Here is a 23273-nt window from a genome sequence, read left to right as displayed (position 1 = left end):
GTAAGAGTGTCCATGATTGAGTCTTTGAATGAAGAGATGTCCAGTTTGAGTGTGTTTTGTAGCTTGTTCCTTTCGCTAGCTGCGGCGAACTGAAAAGAGTAGCGACCCAGGGATGTGTGTGCTTTGGGGACCCGTTTACAGAGGAGTATAAAAGTGAAGTGATGTGTCCTATAAGGAGCATTGGTGGAAAATCTGATGGCCGAATGGTAAAGAACATTTAGCTGCTCGAGAGCACCCTTACCTGCCGATCTATAAATTACATCTCCGTAATCTAGCATGGGTAGGATGGTCATCTGAATCAGGGTTAGTTTGGCAGCTGGGTTGAAAGAGGAGTGATTACGATAGAGGAAACCAAGTCTAGATTTAACTTTAGCCTGCAGCTTTGAGATGTGCTGAGAAAAGGATAGTGTACCGTCTACCCATACTCCCAAGTACTTGTATGAGGTGACTACATCAATACTCAGACATTCGCCTCCGGATGTTTCGCACACTAACTGAAAACAGCCGGGCTATTTCGGGAAGCTTCAACAAAGTACTAAGTAAAGGGTCTGAATACGTATGTAAATGTGATATTTCAGTTTTGTATTTTTTATACATTTGCAAAAATTTGAATGGCTTCCGTTGTTTCATAGCCCCACATTGTCTTCAGTTAATCAGTACCGTTAGCATTCGGCATCGCAGATGCTCGTTGATGCACGCAAGCAGTGTGGATGAAATGATTGAATCACGTGAACGTGCAACGTGGCCGGTCTAGTCAGGGTGTTAGGAAATACACTTGCACATCTGAGTAAGCTTGTTGCAGCTGCATTGGAATAATTTCTTTAAAGAATAGAAAAACTTGCACTTTTCAGTAACACTTACGTATCGTCAGGACAGAATACTGACTGTTTTGGAAACAGTCCTGTCCCTAGTGGGATTTCAGATTAAACCACCCAACTGATAATCTACTGCTCCATATGTGGACAGCCAATTTATCTGCTTTTCTCACCTGTTTTTGGAAAGACCAAATGAAACCAATGGGCACAAACATGATGTAATTTCAACCAACAGCAATCAATCAATGTTGGAGTTAAAAAGTAAATACTCTCTACTTTGTTCCAGGTATAATCAGATGGTTTACTGCTGTAGCACTGTTTACACTAGCATCTCTATTTCCCTTTCCTTGTTCAGCAGATAGAGGGCGGATACTAGCAAGGGCTTCCTCTTGGTCCCTATGCACTTCCTCAGTAAATCTCTTGCCCAGACCTCATCTGTGTGAAAAATATCTCAAGCATTCCTCTGGAACACACATGCACACACACAAAGACACACACACACACACATACACACAAACTGTTCTTGCCCAATTAGCTTTAACCAGAGCAAATAATGTTTCTAAGTTTGTCAAAGTGATCATTTTGTATTTAGCTCTGTTTACCCCTCCTCTGCTCCCCACCAAAGGGATGATGACAATGCTGCAAGCCAAGTGGAATGAGACACAAAATCGATGTCGCCCGCTGCTACGCGAGCCGGCGTGCGCATGGGGCGAGAGGACGACATGTGACGCTTTCTGAATGGGCGCCTTTGCCAGGCCAGTGGCAACCGTAGGATGAAAATGTGAGTCCAAGTGACTAGTGTTATTGATTCCAGTCAACAAATGAGTTCATGTAATCCGTCTGCCTTTGTTCCGTTTACTTGGCGGAGCGCTCTCATTAGTCCCCAGTGCACGGTGAACTTGTCAGCAGGTCTGCTCTCCTGCCCACTGACCTCTGACTCGGGCTCATTCTTGGACAAATGAAATCTCACAAATGACAAATCCGGGCATGCGGTAAACCCTGTGCAGCAGCACATTTGCTTTTAACACTGGCGCCCCATTAGGCAGGCCAGGCAGAAAGCCCCATTCAGTGGCTAACTGGGCCGGCCCGAAACGGTTTTAACGTTCATCCCACTTGACAGCTAGCAGCGGGCTTCTCTGAAAGAAATGCCAACATTTGGGGAACGTGGCTGCTTTATCTGCTCTGACACGATAACTTGGGAAGGGAAAGTGTGTTCTGTGTTTGTTTTAGGGTCTCGTGTTTACTGTCATTGCAGAGAGTTTGATTTAGTTTGATTATACTGGAGTAGATGACAGGCAGAGAGGTTGTCCCCCTCCATGTGGACAAGGGAGAAGCTATTGAAGAGATTTGTACCCTAACCAAATGGTTCTCTGTCCAGTCAGAATGCACAAGTTGCTCCCAAATTTCACTCGTACTCAGGGGCAATGAGTTTCTTTGTGGTTAAGGTTCAAATACAGAATACGGAAAGGACATGGAAAAGAAACAACTCTATGACAATGCTGTTATTGTGCTACTTTCCGGTCAAATTGTTATCATATCAGTTATTACAACGACATAACTACAGTTGCATTCCTCATTACCTATGTCTATGACAGGTTCATAACTGTCTGCAAAACTTTGGCGCTCAATTGATGGACAATCAAAGGGAACAAAATAACAATTTTTAATGCTGTTTTTTTTACAGTAATTAGATCAATTAACATATACAACGTGTTAATCTCCTAATCCAAGTCTGAATCTATCACTTGTTTTTGCTCTATTCAGGGGACTCCTGGGAGGAAGCAGGCACAGTTTCCTGCTGCAATAACTCTGGTAGCCTGCGATCCCCCCTCGGCCAACACATTCTTAATCAGCAACTCTCTGTTATCCTACCAGCAGAGGAAGCATCGTTGTTTGCCTTGAAGGCTTACTCTACCTCCCTGGTCTGGGAGGAACACTCTAGTTTGAACCATATTGTAGTTTCCAATAGGGGTTGCATAGATACAAATGAATTTTCCAAAACTGATACCCAGTCTCTTTAGTACTTCAATGTGAAAAGGAGCACAAATATTTTCTTTCAATTCAAAAGATGAATTAACTTTGGACCTTGACAGGAAAACATCTCATCTATGTAAATGTTATTTCAAAAAGTGTAATTATCCTTTGCCAAAAGTGTATTTAGGCTTGTTCAGTACACATCAAGCTGATCATCATGCTCAACCACACACTTTACGGTACTGTGTCAATGGAGAAAGGCAGGGATGAAACCTAGGTCAATCACACTTGTTACCGTGTGACTAATACTTCAAGTTTTACTGGTCAGATATACAGGATACACATGGTATATACTGTCCAATGAAATGCTTGCGTGAAGGTTCCTTCTGGACAATGCAACAACAATAAGAAATAATAAAAGATAAGAATACAAACAAAAAGTAAATGACTCAGTAGATTAGAATAAACATTTTAGTGTGTGTGGAATATTCATTTTTACATATACATAACAACATAGCTAATTCACACACATTTTCTCAGTGATCTGTCTCATTTTGATTAGTGTGGTTCAGAGTGTGTTTTGCCATTTGTCCATGCCTTTAGGACTTGCTTTGCTCTCTGATTAGACTTTCTGATGTGCGTGTTCATTCATAGAGACTGGGGTCAATTCAGCTCACTCATTAGATCCCTTCAGAAGTTACTCCTTTCAAAGAATGAGACTAATCACAAACCAAATTCAATTCTGTGTTCAAGAAAACTGTTTGCTGTAAATGACCAAAATAACAATTATTATTGTTATGGTTATGCTAAGCACGATGAAGAAGAAAAAATGCTGGGACACAATGGGGCATATCTCATTGTTTTAATCAGTTTGATTGTGTCCTGTCTGAGTTTTGTTTTTATAATGAAGTCTATAAGGGGCGATGGTGGGGGGCTATGGTTTCCCCCCCTTTTCTCTCTCTCTCTTGCTCTCTCTCCCTCAGCCTCCTCTTTTCCTCTATTCATATTCAGATGAAAGCAGGCCTTTTCTGTCTGGTTATTTACATACTCTGGAGAGAAGTGTGGGACAAGCCAGCCAGGGCCTGGCAAGTCTGCTGGAGAAGAGGGATGAGAAAATGCCAGCACATGCCGGCAGTTACCAGGGCAGGGACGAAGCAATGCTGCTCAGCCCATTAATGGGTGTTGCTCACCATCTGTCTGTCGGAGTGGCGAGGCGAGGCGTACGTGTCAACTCCCAGCCGCATGGCATCACAGGCAGACTGGAGCCAGAGTGAGGTCCCCAGAATTCCACTGACTAGAGCAGTCCGACACAGACACAAGAGGAGAGGGACAATGCACTCGGGGGATGGGTGGATGAGATAGGGGCTGTTCAGCACTGATGTATATGGATTCATCCATCCCCCGCCATGACTTTGCATACTCACACTGAGTCTTGTGTCATCTCCACCATGATAGCTGATGTGTGGTGAGCGTTCTGGCACAAAATGGTTGCCTTGCATCACCCAAGTGGGTGCTACACATTGTTACTGGAAAAGGTGAGTTTCCCCCCTAACTATGTAAAGCGCTTTGAGCGCCTACTGTAGGTGGAAAGAAACTATAATATAATAATCATTATTATTATTATTGTCATTAGTCTGAATGTGAGACTGACGTTCTCTAGGTTTTGTGTCAGCAGTGGAGGCTCACAGATACAGTTTCAGTGTTAGGGATGACAGAAATGCATTACAGCTATAGAGGCCCAGTGATGAATGTGCTTTAGAGGCGTACGAGAAGTCAGAGGGGTGTGTGAGGTGGCATCAAGTCAAAGCACCTGTTACATCTCTCTGCCCACTGCTACCCTACTAATTCTGGAGCAGAAAATTGAAGAACAACATTGGATAACGCTCCTCTGGAAATGGATGAGTTATTTACCTTAACACATATTTGATTTATTTCCATTACTTCAGTACTATTTCAAATTACATCATTTACTCCTCTCCCGCAATTGATTTCTTTCACGATTGTAACTATCCATACTTATTAATAAAAATAAACAACAGAAACGATGAGTCACATCTAACATGTCTAGTCACAATAATCCCAGTGAGATGCCTCCTCATTGTTAATCTAGTGAACAGCACACATCGGTCCCATCCCTTGTTTCCCCCAAGTAATTGGCCTTAAGCTAAAGGCCAACGAAAAACATGGGATACTTTCCCCTTTGTTCTCAACCGAAGGGATTTTCATTCATTGCGAGTTGATTGTGGCCTAACCTCAACTTTCCTACCCATCTGCCATTTGAAATGATTATCATCTCAAGAGAGCAGAGCATTCAGTGTTTGTGGTCATTAATCAGGCGTCAGTCCACAGGTCCATTCCCACACACCCCACACTGAACACTGTCTCCAAGGGGCACGCCCCACTCTCGCTTCAATGGAGAAGACCTGGCAACCCGGCGCTTTCCGAGCACGACAGTCGAGGTGCTGTGCATTTATATACACGTTATATATTTGCTCACATGTGACAGGGGCACACTATTTATTGAAGTGTTGTGGCTTTTTTTTGGAACTGTGTCGATTATGGTGCCTGGGATCAAGGTCCTGTGTCCTGTGACCTCCATAGGTCAGGGAGGGGCCCTCAGAAAAGACTCATATTCAGAGGATCCACACAAACAAGCACAGCCAGCTGCTCTCTGTGATTTTCTGTGGCCTGACATAGCCATGTTGACCAGAACCCACATGGGCCGCAAGGACAGGCAATACAACACAGAGGAAAGAAGAAGAAAACACCATTGATTATTGATTGGGAACAACAACAGCAACTTATTTGTAATCAACTCCCAGCAATATAATTGCTACTCATATACGCCACTGAGTTCCTTGTGGCTTCTCCGTGAAACAGGGTTGATCCTTCTGATTCTGATTACACATAGACATTTTCGGCAAGTCTATGAGTTAGCAAAGCAAAGACACCAAGCAGGGACTGGATCACCAGTGATTTCAAAGCCTGGGTTTAGGTTTTATAAACAAAATAAATACATATGCCTTTTAGAGGAGGCTTTATTCAAAATGGGTCTGTTAGATAAAACCCATTATGATCCATTTATTTTACTCACAGCTTATAAAACACAATCATTGTTAATTTACTTTTTTAATCTATTTCATTATAATGTTATATGGATATGAGAACCATTTCACTGAACATTTGATAAATATAAATGACTGACTGAAAGATGCATGTTGGTCTGAAAGATGCATGTTGTTGATTTTACCCAGAATTTTTTGGACATCTTTATTATTTTGGCATGATTTAAAAAATAAAAAGAAGAAGAAGTAACCAATGTTGAATAAAATTAAAATAATCACAAATCAATCGTATCTTGATCTCATCACATTCTCCTACTCTCCACCAAAACAGAGACATCCACTATTATTTGTGTGCACTCCCATTCTTGAGCTCTTCGGCTTGGCTTGTGCGCAGGGCTGAATACTTGCAAGGAGGCATCTGTTGCTTATAGTTCTGACAACATCTGCTGCCATTGCTCCCCTTTCCCAGCATGCTGTTGGATATGGTTTCTCCCAAAGGTGGCCTTTGTATGCACCATTGTGAATTCAATCATTGTCTGCCGCAGGCGGTTCCCACGAATCGTGCAAAGGAAGTTATTGCCATGATTAAAAACCTGTTGTCATTGCCTCTGCGCTGTGATCGTCACTTTTACTATGAGGGCATGAAAAAAAATACACTTTTGAACAGATGAGCTCAATGACATCGGTAATCAAGGAGGAACTGCTGAAATTTCTACTGAACTGGAAAATTAATGAGCACAGAAAAATGTTAAAGAAAATAAAGTGAACCTATACAAATGTGTATTTTTCACCCACGCTTGCTTTGATGACTTCGAACTAACTATCTGTCCAATATGGTCAGTTAAAAGATTGGTAAAAGCTGGGTTTGGGGTTTGAGTTTGTAGATTCCCTGTCTCCTGGGGTGTATCTGTCAGCTGGTACGATTTCCAAGAGCCCCTTCTGGGAGCACAAGGGATTCAAAGAAGCTTGGTCCCTAGGGACCGACTTTTAACTCCTGACAATGTCCACAGTGTCACAACATAATAGCCCACCATGGGGTTGGTGGGGAAGACACAGCAGATGTTAATGATAAACTTTGCTCACTGTCCTCCTCCTCAGGACGACTGCCATTGGTCTGTTTCACTCGCAGCCTGCTAAGCTGCAGACAACATAAAAGACTTGCATGATATTTCTGCCACACCACAAAATAGGCTTGCCTTTGCCACACTTAAGAATAACATTCGGCACCTAAGCGAGTGTTTGCTCTTCAGACAAGCTGTGCGTTATAAAACAAATGTGTTTGTGCCCACAGAAAATATTCATAATTATACTGTCTTACCGTTTCTGACATACACTACCGTTCAAAAGTTTGGGGTCATTGAGAAATGTCCTTGTTTTTTAAATAAAATCACATTTATTGTCCATTAAAATAACATCAAATTTATCAGAAATACAGTGTAGACATTGTTAACATTGTAAATGATTATTGTAGGTGGAAATGGCAGATTTTTAATGGAATATCTACATAGGAGTACAGAGGCCAATTATCAGCAACCATCCCTCCTGTGTTCCAATGGCACGTTGTGTTAGCTAATCCAAGTTTGTCATTTTAAAATGCTAATTGATTGTTAGAAAACCCTTTCGCAATTATGTTAGCACAGCTGAAAACTGTTGTGCTGATTAAAGAAGCAATAAAACTGGCCTTCTTAGTTGAGTATCTGGAGCATCAGCATTTGTGGGTTTGATTACAGGCTCAAAATGGCCAGAAACAAAGACCTTTCTTCTGAAACTCGTCAGTCTATTCTTGAGAAGTTAAGACTATTCCATGCGAGAAATTGCCAAGAAACTGAAGATCTCGTACAAAGCTGTGTACTACTCCCTTCACAGAAAATCGCAAACTGGCTCTAACCAGAATAGAAAGAGGAGTGGGAGGCCGTGGTGCACAACTGAGCAAGAGAACAAGTACATTAGAGTGTCTAGTTTGAGAAACAGATGCCTCACAAGTCCTCAACTGGCAGCTTCATTAAATAGTACCCGCAAAACACCAGTCTCAACGGCAACAGTGAAGAGGCAACTCCGGGATGCTGGCCTGCAAAGAAAAAACCTTATCTCAGACTGGCCAATAAAAAGAAACGATTAAGAACACAGACACAGAACACAGACACACAGACACACAGACACAGACAAAGAACACAGACAAAGAACAAAGAACACAGACAAAGAACACAGACAAAGAACACAGACACTGGACAGAGGAACTCTCATCCACATGTACACCTCAAATTGACTCAAATGATGTCAATTAGCCTATCAGAAGCTTCTAAAGCCATGACATCATTTTCTAGAATTTCCCTAGCTGTTTAAAGGCACAGTCAACTTAGTGTATGTAAACTTCTGACCCACTGGAATTGTGATACAGTGAATTACAAGTTAAATAATCTGTCTGTAAACAATTGTTGAAAAAATTACTTGTGTCATACACAACTGACTTGCCAAAGTCCTAACTGACTTGCCAAAACTATAGTTTGTTAACAAGAAATTTGTGGAGTGGTTGAAAAACGAGTTTTAATGGCTCCAACCTATGTGTATGCAAACTTCCGACTTCAACTGTACATGTAAATAATGTCAACTGCTGGTCTGTTGATTATCAATAAAGTAATTGATGTAAGTCGCTTGTTTGCATTTTTTGTGCATGCATCCATCTTGCACTCAGAAAATATAAACTCAGTTTACTCAGTGCATTCAGGACAATTGTATGTATTGATGTTGGCTGGATTTTCAGGCATACCAAGATGCTGGCATTTCACAGTTCATCCAAAGTTCACGTTGATTCTCAAACATGTTCAATCAAATTAAATGATTTTAATAAGCTCTTCTCAATACATTTCTACCTCCACTCTCAAGCTTGTTTACTTCCTTTGCCCGAATTACTCGGCCATATTTGCCTGACATGTTGACACAATCTCTGTTTGGACAGATGAGGAGCTAGGCCTGACTTCTTGTCTGTTTTCCATGACTAAGGGGATGTGGAACCCTTGGATTCCTGCAGAGGCTTTTAGGAGGACCAACGCTCTCCGAAAGGGTGCTGGCCATCCCCGGACAGTAAAAGTGTCAGCTACAACATGCGTAGAGAAAACAAAGAGAGATTGTTATGCTCTCTGGATCACTGAGTTTTGTATCAGAGGGTGGAAAGCTCTGTACCTTAATGATCATTGGAAAGCTCTGTCCCATAATGATCATACCCACTCTGGCACCAAAGGGCCAGAGTGGGGATGGGCATTATGCTACATGTGGAATTTTACTTTACTCCACCTATGTGGCACTAATGGAATGGAGGCATGCCTCTCCTGTCTTGAATGGTCATCAATGTTGGTTCATGCCAATGGAAAGATGATCAGACCAGGTTGTAAATATTTTGAGTTTACCACATTTGTTACGCTGAGGCAAGAATTCCTTCTCTATTTGTACCTTTATTTATTTGATCTAATTCACTAGCTTTGGGTTTATTTTGTCAAATTGATCCATTTAGCTACGTTTACATTAAACATTTGTATTGCTGTGATTAGGAGGTCATATCAGCCGGTCCATTATCAACTACGTCCTCACTTCAAGTAGTGGTTCCTCTTCATTCCTTTGCATAATATCTTCTTCATTTTGCATAGTAACTTTATCTACAAATGTCTTCAGTTTAGTCCCCGGTCCATAGTGAGTGGAGAGGGCTGTTTAAAGTGTGTGGTGTGGGGACTGGTCGAGAGTGTTGTGTAAACAGTATTCCCCTTTGTGGGGATTTGTGTGATGACAAACTAGCTTTTACACCCACCGCTTTCCTTTGTGTCCTTTCCATTGTCCTGCATGAAACAGTTTTGTTTCCCAAGACTTCCCTGGCACAACCCTAAATCCTATCCTTAGCTCGTCGAATGAGATCTGAGGCTCCAGGTTGCAGTGGTTCTAAAGGGGGGTGGCTCCACATTGTGGGGAGTGACAGGTGACCACTATACAGGAACAAAGGATGGCTCATTGTCGGACCAGGATCCCCTTTCTTCTACCCATGTTCCCCTCTCTCCACAATCTGTCAAAATTGTACTTGCCATTGAGGGGCTTGGCAGCAGAAAACAGCTTTATATTGACTAATCCATGCAGAAGTAAGAGTGCGCATAGAGACTCGTCCAAAGGGGGTCCACAACACCAGCATCTCTCCTTTTTACTTGAAAAAGAATAAAAAGAAATACGGATGAAGAAAAAGGGGGATATCTGTGACCAGATTAATAAGATCATGGGAAAGTAACACTTAAACAAGTCATTGACTGTACTAACCAGAGCACTAACTGCTCTCTTGTCATGGTAATATAGATTAGGCCCAAACTAATTCTGCCTTCACAGAGGTCCCAGTGTGGATTTAAGAAATAACCTACAGATAACAAAGCCAGTTTGTTAGCCGTAGCCTGAAACAATTGGGTACATTTAAGTAAACGTTTAAAGGTTGCAACACCACCATTGGGCATCTCTTGGATGTACAGTACATTACACAGTGACAGAAAGTTCTGAAAAAGATCCTGCGGCTATTTTGTGTGAGTTGATTACTCGATAGTGTCACATCCAATCAACACCATTGACAAAAGACATCTACATCAAATACCATTCATGTAAATCTGAAGAATGTATCTGAAGAATGGCGCCAAAACTTTCAGGAACCGTTGAAACTTCAGTGTTCTCAGGGGGATCTCAGTCCTGTTGGGCGGTGGGAAGATGTTTAGGAGCTAGAGCTTATGTGCATCTTTTCAAAAGAAAAGAATGCCCACACAAACATTTGGCATCCCACCAGATTCCAAACATATAGTTGGATCAACCCGCTCCCCCCCACCCCCAGTGGATGAATAGAAGCCGCAAATCCTAAGGATGAATCCAGCACTAATAGCTGAAAAGCAGACAGTTGCCCTGCGTGATTCCATCAAAACCAATGCTCTGATCATTGCTATGGAATGGGAAGAGGATTGAGCTTTGTGTGTGAATGAATTGTGTTCAAGGTAGAATCCTGCCTAAACATGAACAAGTACGCAAGAAGTACACACTCGTACACACCCATTATATTGTGTGTATTGCATTACAAATACATTTATAAGCATGTATAGGTATAGATTTGTTAAAAGACACATTATGATTCTGATTATAATGTAATAGATTTTATGTGTGTAATGCATTCCACACGGATTTATAGCGTTTATATGTTTTTACAGGCTGTTAGAATAAGCCAGATGTAGGGTACACAGTTTAAAATGTCGGAAACAAAAGTAAACATTTAGTAAGAGAATGAATCTTTCGTAAAAAACACTTAGTTTAGTGTAAGTCCAAACATTAAAGTAAATCATACTTTCAAAAACCTTCTTTCCTTTTTAACAATCCTTTATTTCATGCTGATCAAAGACCTTCAAAGTTCTGCATTCAAAACACTCTGGCATATTGGCATTAATCGGTGACCTTTGTTTGATTATAGACACAAAACTGAAAAGAAAAAAAAGATTAAAAAGAAGATATTCCCCATTGGACGCAGAGCCGTGGACCAGGACTACACTGAATGAAGAAACAAAGGGGCTGCTTTAGGCCTGTCTCCTGATATTTTCCAACTCAGCGAAAAGCCTTTGTGCGACTGAAAAAAGTTAAGTTAAAAGCTTAGCATGGTATGTGGAAACAACTGTCCGATAGTTGTGTAATACTAGCAAATACTTTTCACTGGTCCCTATCGGAGCCACTATATTCTCCCTGCATTCACAGGGCAAACTCTCTCACCACTCCTCTCTGACTGGCTTTAAAACAAAGTTGAAATCATTTCATTGGCAAACAAAATGCGCACATGGAAATGGTCTGTAACGTTTTAACCAAGGCTAAGAAGACTTTCTATTACATTTATAAAGCACAAAATAGATATGTATTTAGAGACACACTCTGCTTTCTATTTGAATGCATACTCCAGGGAAGAGAATAATATTTACACTTTCATTATTGTTAGAATTGTAATGCCAAACAGGGTCAATGTTGCTATTGACCTTCCCTCGTTTTAACCCTATTCAAGACAGCAACATCCCTTTCGCAATAAAGAAAGAATCAAAATGAACTACAAAGTGAGTTCTCAGAAAGATTGCTTGTCATACATTACCAATAACCCGGGGAAATACTGTGATTAAAATAGCAGGTTAATAAAGCAGGTCTGGTTGATAAACATGTGACGTACCACATCATTAAAATGGTCAGAACATGAGGTTGACTTTCCTCGTCCCTGATTGAAGTTGCTCGTAAAAAAACGCCAACACTCTCACAGCTGTTTGATTCAAGAGCTTGTTTATCATTTCAGTGAGTAACCTGACAGTACACATTCAACTACCCATTCTGGTCAGAATATAAAATCTATATGCCACTGCTGCAGTCAGATCCTTGTTCAGATGGCGAACTAGAACAGCTCATTTTTCCCTTTAGAGTGTCAGTTAACTCATGCATTTCTTAGGTATCTTACTGCAGCATGTTTACAGATGGATGCTGTTTATCAAATAGAAAACGGATTGAACAGAAACATAATTCTGGATCAGCATTCTATAATGAATATTATTGTTTGGCTCTCTTGTGCTTATACACTGGTACAGTATACTGTATCTGCATCATGCTCCCCAATTCTGGAATGGGGTGTCTCTCTAGTCACCATCTGGACAGCTGCAAGTCAATGTGTTATTCAGTCTAGTTTTCAGCTGTCCACTGCTCACTCAGTGCTTCAAAGACTGATTATGAATGACTAAAGAAAGACTTACATACTGTGCATATAGTAATGATGTATTTTCTTCCTGCTTTCATATCTGAGAGGGCTGTTCGACTGTCCCCATAGGATAACCCTTTTTGGTTCCAGGTAGAACCCTTTTTGGTTCCGGTAGAACCCTTTTGAGTTCCATGTAAAACCCTCTGTGGAAAGGGTTCTACATGGAAGCCAAAAGTGTTCTACCTGGAACCAAAATGGGTTCTTCCAAGGGTTCTCCTTTGGATACAGCCGAAGAACCCTTTTAGGTTCTAGATGGCACCTTTTTTCCAAAAGTGTATATTTGTAACCATTTGTCATGCTAGTTTGGTTTCTCCTTAAGTATGGACCAAATAAGTATTTGACGAGTACAAAGTGCAAGTTACTTGTACACTACCACTAACAGCCTTACTAAATGACATTGACTAAGGTTTAAACAAAGTTGGAAAACTCAAACCAGCACATTTTCCAGGGGTGGTTTCTTTTTTTGACAGAGGGTTCTTTCTTCCTAAAAATAAATTGCCATCAAGATGAGGGTAGTAATTTGTGATTACCGGGTGTGTCTTTGTCTCACTTAGTGAGGTACCACAGGGAGACAGTTGCCCGTTGCATCAGGCCAAGAATACTCACAAAGTTTGCAGAGACTACTTAGAGAACTTGAGGTCAAACATTGTATGCATGTACTGTATGTCAAAGAGAAAGCGCAAGAGAAGTAACTCTAGTATTCAGTGTTGGATGTTTTGGGTGACATGTTATGGTGTATGTGGATATCACAAAGACACTTCTACGTTATGTTAATTATTTCATACATTATTTATTTTGGAAAAATATTTAGTTGATTTCCTTCATGGGCAACAGTGATAAAACAATTCCGATAGCTTCTGTACAATGCTTCTTAAATACATTTATGTTGGAAAACAAAGTCACATTGACCTGAAGTGCCTTATATACATTATACATATTTGCAAAACAAACAAAATGAACTTAAATTATATCAAAATGTACTCTACAAAAATCACAAACAAATGGAACACATAATGTAATTAAATTAAAAGAATACATCTTTGAAAAAAAAGCAACATTATTTTAACAAATTTGAAGGTAGTGTTTTCCCCTCTCTAAACCAATTCAGAAGACTGGCTCAAAGGATTTACAAATATACACTGCAGTCAGTGCATACTCATTATACACAGTAATTAACTCAAATGTGTATGTTTAAATACATATTAAAAAGCAACCCTCCATAGTGCAATGAGGTAAAAAACTGTCCTCACAGGCAGTGCAACAAGTCCATATTACGCACGTTCCTGGGAAACATAACTTGTGAGAGCGCGGGCCAGTGTGGTCCAACATCCTTTTTATCTGCAGTCACTGTGCTTACTTCAGTTGAGAACCAGCTCATTCTGAATATCACTTTCAATGTCTTAGTCTCACAGCAGCAGTCACACGAAGGGAAACCTTCCCCCTGGGTTTGAGCAGCATTCACCGGAGTAAAACCTCCTGTAGAGAAGACGAGCTACAGCTCAGCTTGGTGTTAAACCTGGGGAAGACAAGAGGGAAAGATGCTTTAGTTTCAGAGTGTTGAGCTATTCGCGGACCAGTGAAAACGAAATATGCAAACTGAAAAGAGATATTAGCAGTGGTGAAAAAGAGCCAGCTCAACTCACCTCAGTCGCAATGATACATTCATCTTTCTCGTCTGATATGACGTAGACTGACTGGTACTTTGTGTCATTGCACATCGATGCTTCGTTGCACGTCGACTCCTCTGGACGTTTATCTTCTGAGGCGTCACTGAGAACACAAGAAAAAGAAATACATTAATATCAACATTCACCAAGACTCTTCAGACACAAGCATGACTACTCCCATATGTGGCACATAATTTATATCCAAATGTGTAGATATTCACCTCTTTAAACTTTTCCTGTGTTTATCTTCGAAATCACTGTCCGAACACAGAGATTCGGAACAATTTGATTCGGAACACTTTGCCTCGCTTTTTTCTTGGTCCTCTTTCGACACATCTTCTGGCTTCAGCTCATGCACCAGATTATAATCCGATGACGAGTATCGGGACTTGTAGCCATTCTGCTCTCCTCCAGCACTGTCCGAGTGAAAGTCCACTTTCTTATTGGTGTTCTTGACCCCCGTCGTGCCGATCACGCTGACAGATAGGTCCTTGTCAGGTCGTTGACAGTTGTTGGCCAGGTTGTTCATGGTCTCACTCTCACTGTGGTTGTCTCCCTGCTGACTCCTCTGCTGCACCTTGACCCGGATGTAAACCACCAGCACGGCACAGGCCACCAGCAGCAGCAGCGCCAGGATAATCCCAGCACACACCGCGGTCCAGGGGAATGTGCCTTGGTCCTGGTCGTCAGAGTATCTCTTATCAGCTCCCCCTAACCCGGGCTGTCCCTGGGGGTGCGGTGGCAGGAGGAACTGGCAGTTATGGCCGCCGTAGCCTGGCACACAGGCGCACACGTAGCGGTTCTTCCTCTCGTGGCAGGTGGCTCCGTTGTGGCAGGGATTGTGCTCGCATTTGCTGATGGGCGAGCTGCAGTTCTTGCCGGTGTATCCAGGTGGGCAGGTGCATTTGTAATCGTTCATGCCATCCGAGCATGTGCCACCATTCTGGCAGGGGTAGTTGGCGCACTCGTCAATGTTGTCCTCACAGTTGGCTCCGGAGAAGCCCTCAGGGCACTGGCACATGTAGGAGTTCACAAGGTCCATACACTGAGCACCTGGAGACATTAGAAAGACATGTTAACCGTCTGTTCCAGTATTCATTCATGTCCTCATACCTTCAGTAGAAAGATTCAACTGGTAAACACAGAACTAGAGAACTTTGTTTCAGCTTACCGTTGGAGCATGGGTTGGAGGTGCAGTGGTCGATCTTCTTCTCACAGTTGAATCCGGCATAGCCGAGAGGACACTGGCAGTAGTATCCTCCCTCTGGGTTGTCAGCACAGCGTCCGCCGTTAAAGCAAGGCCCATCGGCACAGGTCATGGCACTGAGCTCACAGTTATTGCCATAGAAGCCAGGGGGGCAGGTACATTTGTATGTGTTTTCTTGATCCTGTCAGAGGAAAGACAAAGCACTTGCTTAGCAAAAGTTACAACTCCCTAACGACTTGTTATTAACTTGTTATCAACATGCTACATTCACCAGAAGGAATGCTTGCCAGCTTTAGCATGGAAGCACCACACACTATGTGACATTACATCACTGAGAAATGCTTTCTAATGTAACTAATGAGGGGCAGCTCAGCCAAACGACTTACAGTGCAGCTTCCCCCATTCCGGCAGGGGTTGTCGGAACATTTGTTGACCTCAATCCCACAGCTGGCCCCAGAGAAGCCGGGTTTACAGGAGCAGGTGTAGCTACCCTGGCCAGTATTGGTACAAGTGGCTCCATTCATGCAGGGCTTGTGGTGTGTGCAGTAGTTGAGATCTGAAACAGACAATGGCACATGTGGCTTAGTCTTCTGAGAGTTAATGTACAGTGATATCCAGGATGTTTTACGACTTATTTTGAGGCGAAGAAAGCACCCCCCACTAATGTTGTCACCAAGTTCAGATTGCAGTGTCCTATTCTCTGAACCTGATTGGTATAGTGCCTTAAAGAACAGATACTGTATGCTGTCTCAAGACCAGTAGAGTCTGGATATGGTGGATAATGACAGAAGAGCACTAGTCAGTTGCATATGGGAGATAAACAGAACTCACCTTGGTTGCAGAAGAGGCCACCCCATCCCTCCAGGCAGTTACACTGCCACGGCTGCTGGCAGGTGCCGTGAAGACATCCTGGGTAGCGGATGCAGTCATCACAGTAACGCCCACTGAAGCCAACTCTACACCTGTAACCACACACAATGGAAATGGTTAGATACTGGCATATATGAAACTATACCAAACTGTGATCCTGTTGACTGGTGTTTAACACAGAGATGGACAGGTCATTGGGACTTACTTGCATTCACCAGGCTTGTCACAGAACCCGTGCTCCTCACCACAACCAGGAAGACAGATCGCTGTAATGAAAGAAACCATCACACGTGAATCATGGGAATCTAACTCATTGGAACATGTGTTTATACCAGCATAGCTTCTTTTCAGATGGGCCCTTTTCAGTAAACACTGGCTAATTCATTTCAGTGGGCTGGTGGCCCCATTAGCCATTACCTAGAAAATACGCTCCCCTTGTCACCAGGGGGACCAACATTCTGCTTAACACAGTTGGTCCCACACAAAAGATTCACACACAAAGGCTTCTTTTTCTCCTAACTATGGGTCAGAAGTCCCTTTTTTTCCTTTCTGCTCATACAGCCCCTCCCCTTAATGTCCCCGAGTCTGTGCAGATAAGAGTGGACAGCTGGTGTACATGGTGCCAGTGCAGGACAGCTGCTCCATTGTCTACTCTCACTCAGCAGCTGCCCGCTTCCAACAATGCCTCACCGCACTAAGCCAATCAACGCCAAGCGCACTGCCAAGTAGCCAATCAGGCATTACATTTAATCTATGGCACGCGTGTGATTATTCGGCAAACTTCTCTCATTTAAATTCGCCTAAACAGTAGCATAGACACCTGTTGCAACCCAAATGTTTGATAAGTGAAACTATTTGGTAATAACACATCATTTATTCTGACTAAAGACTGCAAATTAACCACATTAAGAATACTTTTTGTCAAAGAAAAAGAAAAACGGAAAAACAACAAATGTTAAAGAAGGCTAAGTATGGGAAAGGAAAAGTAAGGTGGATGCAGTCTACTTACGTTCTGTGCAGTAGGTTCCCTTCCATCCTGAGTTGCAGATGATCTCACCACGTTCCCCACAGGTGAAGTGACCAAAGGCATCATCTCGTGGACGGCAGAAAACAGAACAGCCCTCCCCATAGTAATGCTCATCACAAACAAATCGGTAGGAGTACTTCAGCTCTGTTCTTCCACCAGTCTGTAAATCAGAGGACCACTCATCTCCCACTGTCAGATGCCTCTGAGTGGTGAAGCGACTGATCAGACGTTCAGGGTTATCTGAAAATGGTGAATACAGGAATTAGTACATATATCCCTATACATATTTACAATGAATGATGATGTACATTTGTTTGGTGACCTGTTGCACTCTATGGAATTTACCTGTTGAAAGATCATCATCGGAATCTGTGTGTAGGGCCTCAATGATCAGAGAGAATGTCCCCTGTTGAGAAAAAAAAGAAGGAAAAAAAACGAATCATGAACAACTGTGCCAAAGGGTTATAAGATGCTGAGGCACCACTGTCCATAAACATCAGGCTATTTCACATGTGAAGGATGGCGTCTGTTAGGCCTAATAATAGAGGTGTGCCACCTTCAGGCTTCACACTTAATTCAACCACTTTCACACTTACTCATAGCTGTAAAATGAAACGTTTCGGAATTTCACGCAGAGCTGCCAATTATATGCCATCTATGAGGATGTGAAGTTTCCCACCCTGATAGCATTTGTTAAACGTTCCCAAGTCCCCCTCCTGTCCTAATATAGGCTACATTTCACGACCGTTACTGACATTATCAATGCCCCATAAGTAGTGATCCCTGAGCATGCTGACAAAGCCGACATTGTATAATTTTACAAAAATGCGCTGAAACACTCACCGGCCACGTGAATCCAAAAGAAAATGGAATAGGATTGGCGAATGCTTCTGCAGTTGTTTCAGGCACTTGGAAGGAGTTTGATCCGAGGACAGGAGTCACCGCACCGCCATAGGTACAAGGGGGTTCCGGTGTTACGTTAACTTGATAATGCTTCAAGCAGATTCTAAAAAACGTTTTGCATTCACACTGCTGAATCCCAGAGGCTCCTTTGCAGCAGTTTGTATTGCCTGTCACTCCTTTCTTGTTGAGAAACTCTTGTAACTTCAACTCGAAAACGCCTGAACCAAGACCCTGTAAAAACACAATAAAAACATTAAGGTTGTAATATGTTTTCGATATGTACACATGACTAATGAATATGCCTACACTTAAATTACAAATCAATACAAGGGAGAGTCAAATTCGCAATACCTGGCATATCAAGACACAAAGGATGACGGCTATCGCGAGCGACTGGCGTCCCATTGTGGTGAGAATATTCAATAAATAGTTAAATGTCCACGAGCCAGGGCAATTTATGTATGACCCAGCTCAGAAAATCATCGAGAAAGTTATTTTCCGTTATCAAAAGTCCCAACTAAAAAATTCGTACGGTCTTCAGACGTCTTGAATGGAACTGGAGTTTATCTCGATGCTTCTCAGTGTATCTTCATGAACAAAGTTTACAGTACAATGTAATCCTCAACAGTGGTGCTGGTGACGAAAAAAATACCGACGAAAAATGTGGGAATGAACTCGAAATTCCGTGACAAGGCGTTAATTCCAATCCAGTTATGAGATAATGCAGTTCAACACAACTTCTGATTTGAGGGTGCAAAGGAGACAACCCAGTGTCAGGGTTGCTTGTGTTTTATTTATTTCCCCTTGATTGATAATGAGAAAAAGTTGTACTGATCCAAGGCTTTCTCAGTTATTCTCCCTATGTAGCTATGCGTGTGTCTGATATCCCAGTCAGCCTGCGGCTGGTTATATACAGACTGCGCTGCTAGAGTAATGAGATGCAAATGAGCTACTCCCCAATCTGGCTCGAGCTGTCACAAAGGGACACTTTTCAAAACCTCCCTCTCAAAAGATCGCCAAATGGTCACTGAGCTGTAAAATGTGCAACCCTCCTTCCCCATGGCACAAAACAAAACATTCTCATTTACATTCCAACAAATTTTTAACCTTCAAGAATCCTTTACATCCCTCTCTGACATAAACCTCAAATGACATCACAGAACATCTCCACATCGTAAGACCCATGTAGGCTCCATGTACCCGCTCCAAATAGCTCAGGCCTCCAATGTAAGATTATTTCAAACTTCTTTTTCAGCTTTTCATCCCCATTTTCTCTGAAACTGCTTTTTATTTTGTTTTTTTATTTTGTTGTTGTTTGCCAACATAAAGTGTTTGTTCACACCATTACAATTAGTTTATTTAACCACAATGTAAAACTAATGGTCAACATTAATTTACATGTAATCAAAAGGATGAATCGATCAACTATAGCCTAAACAGGTTTCCCCATAGCTCTTGAAAAATCTTCCCCAAAACGAATTATATTATCTCGATATAATTCAATATAACCAAACTACACAAATGTAGATGCTTGCACTTTACGCATGTACCATGGGTTTCCTCAATACTTTTATGACTTTTGAAAACTTTTAGCATCAACAGGTGGATGCTTTCATTTGTATGTATTTTTACAACTGTAAATATTGTGTTGACTTTAGGCATATATGTATAGATTTTCCATTTTCCATTCTTATTCACTGGGCAGTAAAAACTGAGCTGGTGTGTGTCATTCGCGTGGCTGTCATTAAGGCACTTTGTTATTGTGCGGGGGTAAGAATAAGTTTCTTCTTTGTTTCTCTCAGCTGTATGTTAATTCAGGCAGCAGCACCTGCTCTCTCCACAATGTACTAGGGAGAAAGAGCTCCCCTCGGCGCACGCTGCCGTCCCTACAACAATGTCCAGTTAAAAAAACAAGTAGTTTGCTATTCCAGAAAAATAGTTATCCCTTTTTTGATTATTTCGATATTATTCAACAACAGAGATTTTTCAACTAGGCCTAGTCTATAAAATCTGGAAACTGGACATTCTTTTTCATTGCTGAAACTTTTAGAAACACATTTGTGTCATGTGAAAGAGGACATAATTTGTATTGGTGGCTCTAAGCTGATTACTCTGCCTCTCTCTGGTGACATTGAGAGGCACTAGCGGTTCTGGGGGGGGGGGGGGGCAGTGCCCCTGTGACAACAATTTTGGACCCCCTTGTGGCCCCCCTAAATGTGGAGTATGAAATAATTTTTACATAACTAATTTTTGCTATCATTCTTTTTTTTTTACATCCGTTATTAGACAGTGGCAACGATGATGATTATGAACGTGGTCTTTTGCCTGCTAATGCCTGCAATGCAGGGAAGGAAACGATATGACAACAATAACGTCTAATGTAACTGGCCCCTCTAACAGTACAACTGGCCCCAGCTTGGCCCCCCCAGTTGAAATGGTCTAGAACCGCCACTGCTGAGAGGGTGTGTGTGTGTGTCGGGGTGGTCTTAATTAGGACGCTAATTGAAACGGCATTTCAATTTCTGGCGGGTGGCAACAACGACATTTACATTTTTGAGCGGCGTTTAAATACAAGGAAATCGTTGATCCCATGCGCAATTATGCAAAGTTTTTGTTTCGTGTGTTTTAATCTACTCTTGAGTTTACTAAGACATTGTGTGTATAATGTCTGACTGATGTTTTTTTTGTTTACAATCCTTATAATGTTCAAGATATGACACATCCAAATAAAGATTTGGAATAGGTGCCTACCTTTGTACCCAAAGGAAAAGTAGGAAAGAAAACATTTAAACACTATGACTAATACCATTATTCATGTGTCTACATGGCCATATGTGTTCTAAGATCTGAATTGTATTTAACCAGTTGATTCAATGCAGTAATCCGAAGGATGTGGCTCCACGTTTTTACAGGTCTTTGCTGTGTGCGCAATTCCGCGTGCTTGAGGTTTACGCATTCACCACTTCCCGCAACCCTTCTATCATCATATCGGCCTTCTATCAGGGATTTATTATATTGACGTGGCACACATTTTTCGATTACTGCAGCAAAGCGTAACTGAAAGGCATGGTGAAATCCTTCAGAATCATGCTCACTACACTTATTCTTTTCAAACTTAATTTATGCCACGCGATTCTGTCTTGGTTAAATCAAGCAGAAAGCTCCTTATTCGAACTCCCCCTTCTTTCTGAAGGTGGACTATGGGGAGACTGTTTAACTTAAGTGTTTCTATAGGGGGCTGTTGTACTTTAACTCCTGCCCACCAGTAGCTCCAATGAACAAAGGAGGGACTCGAGGTCTGACTATTCATCTTTTCTTTGCGCTTTAATTTTCATTGATTTTGAATACAAGGGGGAGCCCTTGGGGATTCTATCTGAAGGGCACGACACGCCTTTAGACGCGGACAGCCCCCCAAGCCAACCATCTGCTCCTCACCAAATGGCGTTTCCCCCCCAACTTCAACTGCATGTCTCTACTGTTTCTCTACATATTGCAGTCTTCATCCAAATTGGACTGGAAGCATGTTAAAGAGACCTCAACGGTATGATTCTGACCATATGGTTAGGGAAGCCAGAACTTTTCCCGGATAGATTGCTCGTGGGAACATAATCACTGTGAACATCACACCATAACGACCAGATAGGCCAACGCCTGAGTTGCTATGTTAACAGTACACTTCTACAACCCAATCATCAATTTAGTACCTTATTTGAAGTACCGCGGTATGGCAATTGCTCCTTTGGATCAAAATGATGACCTGCTGTTATAACTGTGTTGCATAAATATGTTATTAGTTGTAAATAATACATGAATGTATATTGTTTTGAACAACATCAACAGGTTGACAAACGTTTTGCTTTGTCAAATAGGCATGCAGGCAACAGGTGAGATGTGCTGAGGCATCTCTTTTCTCCATCGTTTCCCTCAGTGATATAACTGGAGTACAGACATAAGACGTAGCTTGTTCAGTGCGCTGAACCTCCAGGCCTAGATTTATTTTAGGACAATGGATCTCTCGTCGGCATCCTGTGTGATGCTGCAAAGGCTTGTGTTGATTACAATGATAAAGAATCTGTCGCGTGGCTCGATTGCTTCCAGATGAAGGATAGGCAACAGCGGAGCATCATCCCATGACGACAGAAACTCAATAGCAAATCATCTGCTCGCTTTGGCCCTACCCCTATTTTAATGACAATAGCCTACCCGTGTTCTTACCTGTGATTCTATGAAGGAGTTTGGATTCATTTGTCTTCAAGAAGTCCGATTACTCTGGCCAGCTGCTCTGTGAGTGGACAAAAACACATTTCAAAGAGGTCGTTTTTTGTGCCCTGTATGTTGTTGGGGTCATGGGGGGAGATTGGGGTAACTTTGTTTGTGTGGGTCTGTGTGTGAGAGTGTGCGTGTGCCTGTATTTGTGTGCATTCTTTAGGACGGATTTGCACTGCTGAGCCACTCTTGAATTCTTTAGCAGAGTGGTGGGCAGTCGCGTGCTTTACCGTGAACATCTGCCTCTCTTCTGAGTATTTTTTTTACTTGTGTGTCAAGGGTGGGTCCTTGGGGGGGGGGGGGGGGGGGGGGGGGGGGGGGGTGAAGAAAGTCAATAAAAGGTTAGAGGTGATCCACACTGCAATATCAAGACGTAGGCCTAAGTCTATAACCTAGTCATTTAAGAATATGAACATAAGAAAAGCCCATATTCAATGGATTAGACGTATAGCATACATTAAGGCCTCTGGGCCTACAAATTAAAGTATGCACTGCAAAATAGTTTGCATTGTTGTATTATGAAATAAAATAAATACATAGACTAAGGTAGGCTAAAATAGGCCTAATAAGTTAGCAGGAAATATTGTTGTGACTTTGTATGCTGCAGTCTTTTTTTGTTTTTAGCCAATTGCATCCCTACCCCCATAAAACCAACCACCCTCGCTATTTCACCCTCAGGATGAGCTCCAGTGATAAAATAC

The 23273-nt window shown here is 42.0% G+C and overlaps 1 protein-coding gene across 3 annotated transcripts; it reads right to left on the bottom strand.

Moving 5' to 3' along the window:
- Positions 1-13397: 13397 nt before the first annotated feature.
- dldh (dihydrolipoamide dehydrogenase) lies at positions 13398-22672 on the bottom strand. Of its 3 annotated transcripts, none has more exons than XM_045710102.2 (11): positions 22522-22672; positions 18247-18537; positions 17749-17809; positions 17386-17643; positions 16582-16642; positions 16338-16468; positions 15893-16062; positions 15471-15687; positions 14521-15352; positions 14276-14402; positions 13398-14148 (listed from the first exon to the last, which is right to left on the bottom strand). In XM_045710102.2, the coding sequence occupies exons 1-11, from the start codon at positions 22549-22551 to the stop codon at positions 14143-14145; spliced, it is 2184 nt and encodes a 727-aa protein (XP_045566058.1). In that variant the 5' UTR covers positions 22552-22672; the 3' UTR covers positions 13398-14142. The 3 variants fall into 3 exon arrangements, with proteins under 3 accessions (XP_045566058.1, XP_014035363.2, XP_014035362.2); XM_014179888.3 differs by lacking the exon at positions 22522-22672 and adding an exon at positions 18658-19215; XM_014179887.2 differs by lacking the exons at positions 13398-14148; positions 22522-22672 and adding an exon at positions 18658-19215 and having other exon boundaries at positions 14267-14402.
- Positions 22673-23273: the final 601 nt, after the last annotated feature.

This window comes from Salmo salar, chromosome 28, assembly GCF_965601325.2.
Source record: "Salmo salar chromosome 28, fSalSal1, whole genome shotgun sequence".
In the NCBI taxonomy this organism is placed as follows: Eukaryota; Metazoa; Chordata; class Actinopteri; order Salmoniformes; family Salmonidae; genus Salmo; species Salmo salar.
The sequence above is the reverse complement of the archived record's forward strand: the minus strand, read 5'-3'. Positions and strand labels throughout refer to the sequence as shown.

Coding starts and splice junctions, on each gene's coding strand:
- dldh (XM_014179887.2), bottom strand. CDS start 18,711: ATGGGACGCCAGTCGCTCGCGATAGCCGTCATCCTTTGTGTCTTGATA. Junction 16,063..16,337: donor TGGCCTCTTCTGCAACCAAG/GTGAGTTCTGTT, acceptor TGTCTGTTTCAG/ATCTCAACTACTGCACACAC. Junction 15,688..15,892: donor GGAATGGGGGAAGCTGCACT/GTAAGTCGTTTG, acceptor TTCCTCTGACAG/GATCAAGAAAACACATACAA.